General features: G+C 37.3%; 1 protein-coding gene across 2 annotated transcripts in view; it reads left to right on the top strand.

The window, feature by feature from the left end:
- The window catches only part of MSANTD4 (Myb/SANT-like DNA-binding domain containing 4 with coiled-coils), a 17,358-nt gene extending 10,901 nt beyond the window's left edge, over window positions 1–6,457 (top strand). For both annotated transcript variants that reach the window (XM_012659163.1, XM_012659162.1), the window contains exons 2-3: window positions 4,855–5,474; window positions 5,836–6,457. In XM_012659163.1, the coding sequence (XP_012514617.1) occupies window positions 5,013–5,474; window positions 5,836–6,411 (1,038 nt within the window). In that variant the 5' untranslated portion in view covers window positions 4,855–5,012 and the 3' untranslated portion in view covers window positions 6,412–6,457. The remainder of the gene's footprint in view (window positions 1–4,854; window positions 5,475–5,835) is intronic.
- Window positions 6,458–10,620: the final 4,163 nt, after the last annotated feature.

Raw genomic sequence — 10,620 nt, 5'->3', positions numbered from 1 at the left:
CTGTAGAGGAAAGCTGAATACTTACCCACTCTATTGGATAATTGAATTATCTAGGAATGTTAGGCCAGAATGCTAATTAAATTTGGTCCTCTAAAATTATAAGCATTCTAGAATGTTCACTAAACTGACTTGGGATCAGATGCTGAAATGTTCCATTTTTCTTAATTTTATTTATTAGGTTATGTTTGATATATGCAGAAATATAATAGTGTAGCTATAGTATTCTAATAAACTGGCTCCTTGATGGTTTATTAGAACTCAAAAAAAAAAAATCCTAATTTGTAGCATTTGTCAATTCTGTAGTATAAGTACTGCCATCTTGGCCAATTTTTTAGCTCCCACCAGAACATTGCTGACTGTAAAAGTGGAAAAAGATGTGCACAGTTGACTCTGGGGAGCTCTCCCAGTCAGGCTTCAGCACACCCCTAGTGTATCTTATATGTTACGAAGCTTAATAATAAAGACCCGTGGGCCTACCACTCAACTTAAGAACTGTAACAATTCTAATGTTGTGACCTTTCTGTTTCCTTTTGTCAAAATTATTTAAAGATTTTGCCTTGGAAGTAATAATAACAAACACTGAATAATGTGTAGTTTGTGCCAGGAACTGTTCTTTGTATTTTACTAAATCTTTTAATCCTGTAGTATCTCTGTGAAGCAATGTTATCATCATCATTTTACAAATGAAATTGCACATTGGGAGGTTAAGTAAGGCCACACAACTAGGAAGTGGCAGAGCCAGGGTTTAACCCAGGCAGTCTGATTCCAGAATTTGCTCATAACCACTACACACACTGCCTGTTTTGATGATGTTTTAATTTGTGAAATGCCTTTGCTTACATTCTAGTGACAAAAGGCTTGTATTTATTAGGGCAGTATATCCCTAGGACAATATCAGGAGTGCTGCCACTGATTACACGTTCCAATTTAGTGGATTTGAATTTTAGCATTAAATGTCTCTTGAAAAATTTCGAAAGTCTACTAGTCTACTTTAGAAATAGTTTGCCTACAATCTTTTTTTTTTTATTTTTGCATATTTTGTCCTTATTTGTGAGTGTGTGAAAGTGACAGTGATTTGAGAATTTATTTTCTGCTGTTTGGGATTTTTAGGTTTCTCTGACCTCCATTTCAGCAGCAAGTGGCAGTTCAGGAGATGGTTGTTCCACATGAGTGATTAGACACAACAAGATGTCATGGTGGGCATATTTTTAGTGTTGTTATTAGAGATATACAAAGTTAACTGAACAAAGATTACTGGGAGCTTAGAAAGGAAAATACTTAAAAGTTTAGTGCAATGGTAATAAAAAATGATTTGTTATTAAAATTTAAAAATAAGGAATTAGCATCCACTTTTCAGTCCAAAAGAGAAAAGGCTCAAACAGTGATAAAAAAGACTTTTTGTGAAGTTTCTGATTCAATTTAGCCTTGCTTAATTCTTATATTTTTGCTTCAGTAGAAGATACTATTTTTATTGTGAATTACTAAAGAAATATTTCTCACACTAACATACATTTTAAATTGGCAGACATTAAAGTATTTGAGAAGAAACCATAGTTGAAAGGTAAACTGAGGCACAATAAAATTTTAAAGAGTTTATTTGTGTGAACAGTGATTCATGAATTAGGCAGCTCCAAACCAGAAGTGGTTTGGGGGCTCTGCAGAGGGAATACAAGAGGAAGGCTTGTATAGGGTTAGCATGAAAGTACATTTACAAGGTTGCCTTATTTGGTCTATCCTTCTGGAAAGTCTCTAGCTGTGTAAGTTAGTTGGTGGCTTCTGATTGACTAGCCTTAAGTTTCATTTTTTTTAATATAGACATTTATAAAAAATAAACCAAATTAAGTTTTGCTTATGTTTACAAATGAAGCAAGGTCAATAAGGTCACTTTTGGAGCCAAGCTGGCTTTGTCTGCTCAGGGATTCTTCAGGCCTTGTCTCCATTTTATTTATTTATTTAATTTATTTTTTTTTTTGAGACAGAGTCTCACTCTTTTGCCCGGGCTAGAGTGAGTGCTGTGGCGTCAGCCTAGCTCACAGCAACCTCAAACTCCTGGGCTCAAGCAATCCTCCTGCCTCAGCCTCCCGAGTAGCTGGGACTACAAGCATGCGCCACCATGCCCGGCTAATTTTTTGTATATATTTTTAGTTATCTGATTAATTTCTTTCTATTTTTAGTAGAGACGGGGTCTCGCTCTTGCTCAGGCTGGTCTCGAACTCCTGAGCTCAAACAATCCACCCGCCTCGGCCTCCCAGAGTGCTAGGATTACAGGCGTGAGCCACTGCGCCCGGCCTCCATTTTAAATTTACTTTAACACATGATAGAGGAAACCTAACTGGTTGAGGCTTTAAGGAAATTTTTTGGCTATATACAGAATTTTATCTGGACCTTCCACATAGATAAGAATCTACTCCTTTTGAAAGTCTTTTACTGAATTGCATCTCAAAACTTACCTTAGGAACATATTTCTAAGATTTAGCTATCACAGGCTGCTAATAAAGTCGAAGCAGATGAGACATGAAAGAACCTGGATATAAGTCTTGTCATTTAGCTATGTTGTTTGGAAATTAACCTCTCTGAATCTTGTTTTATAAATAGAAAGGCTGGCATCTCCCGTAAAATGCTATGGAGAAGCTTCAATGACAAGACCTGGAACTTAATAGACACTTGATATTTTTTCTTCATATTGACAGGAAAAGTTTATGGTTGTACCATGATAGGACTGGAAGGGACCTTAGCAATCTCATCCCATATTCTCATTTTGTAAAGTCAGCTGTGTAGCAGTGATCAGTGAGTGAATTTGAAGTCAGACAACATGGTCTGGGTAGGTAACTCTTAATCCTTTTGAGTCCTTGTTCCCTGTTACATATTTGTAAAATCTCTTCCAAGTAAAAGAGACCTCTATCCCACTTTTCCCCTCAGTTGAACCAACATTTATAAAGCACTGTATGATACGCTATGCAAGGCACTGGGACCTTTTCGGTAGTTGACCTCATTTTATGCCTTTAGGACAAAATTGAATCCCTGACTTACTCAACATCTGTTTCAACTTCCTAAAATACCTTCCCATAGTGGAAAGGCTAGATAGCAGGGCCACTGCAGTGAGGATTTTAGATGTGCTTTAGATTCCACCAGTCAGATGCATTTATAAAATGTTAGCCTTGAAATCAAGGTGGATGAAAGAGTTAAGTGTGCGTGCGAAGGATCTGTTTTACTGGTGTGGGTCCAGCACAGAGGTTCTCAAACTTTAGCTGCGTTAGAATCATCTGGAAGGCTTATTGTAACAAAGATCGTTAAATCCTAGCCTTAGAGTTTCTGATTCAATTGGTCTGAAGTGTAGCCTGAAGAGTTTACCTTTCTAACAAGTTTCAGATACACACTCTTTGATAATTGGACAGCCTGAGAATTGTCTGGAATTGGAGAAATATTCTCTCTTGCATCTAAAAGAAATAAATGCTCACAAGAGGATCTTTCCCACTCATAATTTCTTTTAAAATATTGCCACATGAATATTTTTAATTTATTTCATGGAATCTCCAAGTATATACTTCCCTATATCATGATCTTCAACTCTACAGTTAAAGTGGCCCAGAAAAGTACAAAGTACTACTGAGAGATTCTCCAAAGAAAAGCAGATAATTAAAAGCATTGATTAGAAACAAATACACCATCCGGCCTGTTTTTTTTGTTTGTTTGGTTTTTGGTGTTTTTTGTAGAGATTTTTGTTTAAGTGATTTGAGGGAGAGTGAACATTGAGGGACAGAATTACAATGGCAAACCATGAAATGTGTGCTAGTGTTCAGAAGGTTTAGGAATTAAAAATATTTTTTTGTTTTAATTGGTTTTCTTTTGCTTTTAACTGATTAATTAGGTGGTGTGGCTGGGGAAAAAAATCCCTGTTTGTTTGTTTGTTTGTTTTAATGTTACTCTTCTAATTTTGTTTTATCCCTACAATATGTTCATTGTTTCATAAAATTTTATTCCAAGTTTAGAGTTTCTATATTGGTTTAACCTCAAAATAAGTTTTAATTTGTGAAGTAGTAAAATAGAGGTAGTTGTCATTTCTTTGATCAGATTGTATTGTCTCAAATTAGTTTCTGGGTTTTGTTGATTTTGCAGCTCAGCCTTTTATTTTTCTTCTAAATACAGTGTCTACATTTATTTTTTCTTTTCAGTATTTCAAACTAATGATCATTTTGGCAAATCCACTCATGCATTCATTCAAAGTATATTTATGGTGTGCCTGCCATGTGCCAGAAACTCTGCTAGGCTCTGGGGAAATGATGGTGGGTGGAAACATCTCGGCTTTCATGAAACTTGTAGTAAAGTCGGGGAGAGAGAGACTCTGAGCTATATGTTAGTACAAGTATAAAATTTGGACTAGGGAAAGTACTATAGACTTTATGCTAGAGTAATTTGACTTGTTAGGAAAAGCTTCACTGAGAAACAGATGCTTAATCTGCAAGCTGAAGGATAAGGAGGAATTACATAGGCCAAAAAAAGAGCAGTCCATTTTCTAGGTAGAGGGAACAGTGTGGACAAAGGCCCTGAACAGGGAAAGAGCTTGACAGGAATAGGTGACTGAAAGAAAGCCAGTGTAGTTGGCAGAAAGAGGGTGAATGAGTGGGAGAAGGAGCTGGAGAAGCAGAGAGGGTCAAGAGTGAATACTGGCAACTGGTTAGGAGCCATTGCAGCAGCCTGAGTGAGAGAAGATGATAAGTTGGGACAATGGTGGAAAGAGAACTAGATAATTTTAAGCCATATAGAAGATGGTTTTTTCTTTTTAAAATTATTTAGCTTATTGGGTTGAAGTATATTAGAGAAGTTGCAGATTGATACTACTTTTTTCCCCTTTAGGAATTATCCAGCCTGCCTCTGCTACTAGATGAATGGAAAACTCAGTGATTTGAACTACGTGACAACAAGGAGTTGTCCTTGGTTTTTGTGCTTTGCAGCATTCCTCAAATTCCTTTCACATCTTCTCTTACTATAAGAACTGCATTTAAGTTAAAAAAATGAAGCAGCTGAAAAGAAAAAGGAAAAGCAATTTTAGTGTTCAAGAGACTCAGACCCTTTTGAAAGAAATTACGAAAAGGAAAGAAGTCATTTTTTCCAAGCAGCTCAACACGACAATTAACGTGATGAAACGAATGGCTTGGGAGGAGATTGCACAGTGTGTGAATGCCGTAGGAGAAGGAGAGCAGAGGACAGGGACGGAAGTGAAAAGAAGGTACCTTGACTGGAGAGCACTTATGAAGAGAAAGAGGATGAAGGCCAACATTAAGTTAGTTGGTTCTGGATTTCCCCTTCCCTCCTCTGATTTAGATGACTCTCTCACTGAAGAGATAGATGAAAAGATAGGATTCCGAAATGATGCAAATTTTGACTGGCAAAATGTGGCAGATTTCAGGGATGCAGGTGGATCCTTAACTGAGGTCAAGGTGGAAGAGGAAGAAAGGGATCCCCAGAGTCCTGAAGTAAGTATTAGCCTGTGTGCCCTCTTTTTTTTCTTTTTCAATTCCAGTGTGGGAGTTTATGGTTCAGGAATGGTTAAAAGAAGTTGCCAGATTTTCTAGTTTACTTAAAGATAGTACATGACAAGGTCATTCCATTTGTTTTCTCTTTACATCAGTAATACCTTTCTTCCCACCTAAGCATAATAACCTCAACTGTATGTATTAGTGACATCAGGTAATTCAATGTAGATGATTTTCAAAATTCAAACTAAATGGCTTTGTATACTCCAACAACACAGAAAGCTTTTAAGATATATTTAGACAGATTGGCAACGATGAAGTAGAAGTGAATACTGAAAATTGCTTTTCTCTTTTCTCTTAGTTTGAGATTGAGGAGGAAGAAGAAATGTTGTCATCGGTCATACCAGATTCCAGGAGGGAAAATGAACTTCCCGATTTCCCCCACATTGATGAGTTTTTTACTCTTAACTCAACACCATCTAGATCTGCGTACGATGAGCCCCACTTGCTTGTCAACATAGAGAAACAGAAACTAGAGTTGGAAAAACGACGCCTGGATATTGAGGCTGAAAGACTGCAGGTAGAAAAGGAACGCCTGCAGATTGAGAAAGAGAGGCTGCGGCATTTAGACATGGAGCACGAGCGGCTTCAGCTGGAGAAGGAGCGGCTGCAGATTGAAAGAGAGAAGCTGAGGTTACAGATAGTGAATTCAGAGAAACCATCTTTGGAAAACGAACTTGGTCAAGGGGAAAAGTCCATGCTTCAACCACAGGACATAGAAACAGAGAAGTTAAAACTTGAGCGAGAACGCTTGCAACTGGAAAAAGATAGGCTGCAGTTTTTGAAGTTTGAATCCGAGAAGCTGCAGATTGAAAAGGAACGTTTGCAAGTAGAGAAAGAAAGACTTCGAATTCAGAAGGAAGGACACTTGCAGTGATTTTTCTAGGCCTCCATTTAGCAAATATTTGTAAACTGTAGGTTTTTCTTATACCAGGTGATATAAAAATGGTTGCTGGATTAGCTGTAGTTTTTATTTTCTTGTCTAATATCAGTGTTTTCAATAAGAAAAAGTTATATGTGGGTAGCTGTATGCTTAAGTAGTATATTATATAAAAACTCCGTGCCCTAGCATAAACAATATAGCAGGAACTTGTGCTGGACTCTTTATATTGGTAATATTACATAGAGTCTTGTATAGTCTGTGCACCCAGGGTTTACAATTATACCTATATAAAATTCTAGCCCAGAGGTTCTCAACCAGAGGTGATTTTGGCCTCCAAAAGACATTCGGCAATGTCGGGAGACATTTTTCATTGTCAAAACTGGGGTTGGGGGCAGGTTGCTACTAGCATTTAGTGTGTAAAGGCCAGGGATGCTGCTAAATATCCTTCGATGCACAGGACACCCCTTCCCCCCTCACACAGTAAAGAATCATTCAACCCAAAATGTCTCATTAGTGCTGAGGTTGAGAAAACTTATCCTAGCCTAACTGTGCATCTCTATAGCTGTGTTTTATAGTTTTAGAATATTAAAACCTCAAATATTTATGTAGGTAGGTACTTAAATGGCCAAAAACTTTACTGTCAAATGTTACTATGTAGTATATTGAATATAGGAAGTAATGAGATTATAGGTATTTTATTCCCATCTTTCCATCTATAGTCTTCCAAGATTCAGAAAACAATACAGGGAACATCAGAGAGTTTCTAAAATGGGTCATTCATCTAGCTATTGATGCTTTAGAAGCAAGACACAATTTTGAAGCTTTAGTTCCTTTTCTTTGAATCCTTGTCTTAGTTTCGATATAAAAATTGTCATTTCAACCACGTCTTGAAATCTCATGTTAGTGAATGGTTGAAGCTAGTAAAGATGATACCAGTATAAAAATGGTACCAGTAGTCTATGAGCTTGAACTCACTGAGTGGTTGTTTGACTTTTAAAATAAATAATAGCTATTTAGGAGTAGTGGGTGGGGGAGAATGTTTTCTGTATCAAATAATAATTATGATGTTAAAATAATGTGTTATGGAGTGGGGGAAGAAGCACTGATTACATGCTATCTGACCTAATCTGTAGGATAGTTCTTGAGAGTAGTATCTATTATTGCTGGATCTGAAGCTCAGAGAAGTCACGTAATGAGTAAATGGCTGATCTCCTCTCCCTGAGGAACAAAGTATGTATCTGTAGTCTCTCTGGTATTTATTCTGAGCCCAATGGTTCGCTTAACGTAGTTTTTTTCAGTTCCCTGAAGGCGCTTTTTCCACAATCTGAGTGATTCTGATGCATACTCAAGTTGAGAATCATTGCACAAGATCACTTTGTTTTCTGATTTCCAGGGCTAATATGTAGCTTTCATACATCTCTTCTGTTGACAGCAACTACCTTGATTCTGTATTTGTTCCTTGTTAAGAATGGCTTGAAACGTATGTTGACATGGAGTATGGGTATGCAAGGAAAAAATATACTTCTGCGTACTTACCCTGACTAAAATAGTGTTATTTTTCTACATCTGAAATAAATGCTTCTACCTTAGAAATAAACTTGCCTATACTATCTGAAAATTTGTCATTTCAGGTGATGCTTGGTGCTCTAAGGGTAGAGGTTATCTAGCTTAGGAGAGAGCCCTGTCATTGTCAGTGAAGACAGGAGCCTAACATTTGTACTAGGTCTTGAGCTATGTGTGTTACATATGTTATTTGCTCCTCAAAACAACTCTTGAACTAAGTCATGTTATCTCCATCTTTATAAGAAAGGAAACAGTGCCTCACAGATTTAATTAACATACATACCTGAAAAATTCTATACTAATACTGACCCAAGATTTTAGTATAAGGACTCTAAGAAGGAGTAGTGAGTTTGTAGATGTAGTTATAAATATTGTAGCTTTGCCAGTTGCTACTTGTAAAAGTCATTTAACTTGCCCTTTAACTTGATTTCCTCATTTGTAAAATGGGCATAGTGATACCTGCTCTGCCTGAGTGCCGTCATTTTTTCCTTAAAAGGAAATGGTGTATGTAAAGTATATAAACTACAAAATGCTTCTTAAAGGTGTTAGTGTTGGATTTGAGCTTAGTAGATTTTAATTTCCTAGGGAAAGCATGAGCATAGCCAATAATTAGTTTTGGGTAGAGCACTCTTAAGTTTCTGGAAGTGAGAAACAAGAGAAGTATATCTTCCAGGGCTTTGGCTGAAGAGCCTTGGGTTTCTTAATCCTACCCCAGGTGCAGGTGGGTAAGTTAGGTTGGTTCACTCTGGTGGAAAACAGTGTTGCTGCCTTTTTAAGGTGGTAAGCTCACTCAGAGTGAGTCGTATCTGTTCGCTATTGCTGTGTTACAAACAAATCCCAAATTTCGTGGCTGGAAGCACCAACCATTTATTTTGCTCATGATTTTAGAGAAGATTAGGCTGAACTTAGCTGAATGGTTTTGATCTTGGCTGGGTTCTCATGGTAGGTGTCAGGTTGGCTGGGTGGTTCAGCTTCTGGGATTAGCCTGGGTATTGGTTGAGGGAGGTGGGTGGTGGGGTTGAGCTCTCCCTGCGGTGTTTGATCCTCTAGCCAGGCTAGTTAAGGCTTGTTCTAATAGGGGTGACAAGAGTCAAGGAGAGAAAGCGCAGGTGCCCACGGTGTCTTGAGACCTAGTCTCAGAACTAGCACCTCATCACATTTCTGCCATACTGTATTAGCCAAAACTAATCACAGGGCCAGACCAGACTCAAGGGGTGGGGAATAGAGTCTACTTGCTGATAGGAGGAGCTGTGAAATTGTTTTGTAAAAGATAGGGATATAGAGGGGTGAGGAATTGTGGACATTTTTGCAATCACTCTACCACACCTCCATCTGGTTTGCCTGGGATACTCCTGATTATACCAGTGGTTCTGGTATCCTATCTGATTTAGCATTTGTCCTAGACAAAAATGCCCTGATAAGGACCTTAAATTATATGGTCACCCTCGTAAAGAACATCTCTTCCCATCCCTTTTGTAAAGATGCTGATTTAGAATAAGTAAGGGACCAGAAATTTGCAGGAAAGAAACGTGTTCTCTAGTGCTTTTTCTTCTAAATTAAACACTTCAGTCTTTGTAATTGAAGAGAATTCCTGCTTCACTTCTTTCCTTTTCTGCCTGATTTGTCCATTTTTTATTACTTTGCTGCTCCTCTCTTCATTTTTCTACCCTTCATGCTTTGTCACCTCTATCCTGTATATAGTGCTTCCAGAATATTTTATTTTGAGTTAATAACTACCTTATCTTATCCCTTTGTCCTTAACATTTTTTTTTATTTTGAACCCAGAATGATTTTTACTGTGCTGCTCTCCATTTGCTTTAACATTATACTTTCCGAAAAGTAAATTTAATTTTTAAAACATTTTGAACTTATGAGGGCTTTCTGGTCACTAGCCTCAGACCTAAAGTTATAAGTTCTAAAGCTCCCAGCATACTAGCAGCCTGTTTCCTATTTCCACCTCTTCTTTTTGACATGTGCTGATCCTGTATTTCCTTACCAGGTAGTTTTTATGCAGTGCCTTAATTAAAATCCAGATGAGGATTGTCTGTTAAATGTATCACTTTGAAATTTCCCCCAGTGCATATTGAAAAGGATTTAGCCTATATATAGCTGGGAGACAGCTGGAGAAGAACGTACCTTCTTGAGAAAAAAAAAAAAAAAATTGAAAAACTGGTTGCTTAAATCTCAGAAGATTAATTTACTACTGTAGATAGTGGCATTAAGACCAAGCTGTTTGAACTGAGACAAGCAGTAGACAAGTGACAATGATTAGAAAATTTGAATTTTGGTAAATATATTCTGAGAACTTTTTCAATAATTTTCATCAGGGAACACCTTTATTTACTGTTTATTTTTCTGATGGGACCCATTCATCTTTAAAAAAAATTAATAAAATATAAAGTCCATCAACTCTAAAATCAATTCCTTTCAAATTTAATTCTCCAGCTCCAACATTTGAGCTGAAATACAAACCTATACCATAATTGTTAAAAGCATCTCATCCTGTATATTTTTCTGTTTCCTCAAATATGTGATGTTTGCCAGAATCAAGTTCATTAGCTCCCTTCTCATACATGTAAATCGTCTTCCCTCTGCAGGGGCACCATTTGTCCCGGGTTGTTTTAGAAGTGTCTTTGAATC

The sequence above is a fragment of the Propithecus coquereli genome, unplaced genomic scaffold (assembly GCF_000956105.1).
Source record: "Propithecus coquereli isolate 6110/MARCELLA unplaced genomic scaffold, Pcoq_1.0 Scaffold6, whole genome shotgun sequence".
Lineage (NCBI taxonomy): Eukaryota > Metazoa > Chordata > Mammalia > Primates > Indriidae > Propithecus > Propithecus coquereli.
The sequence above is the reverse complement of the archived record's forward strand: the minus strand, read 5'-3'. Positions and strand labels throughout refer to the sequence as shown.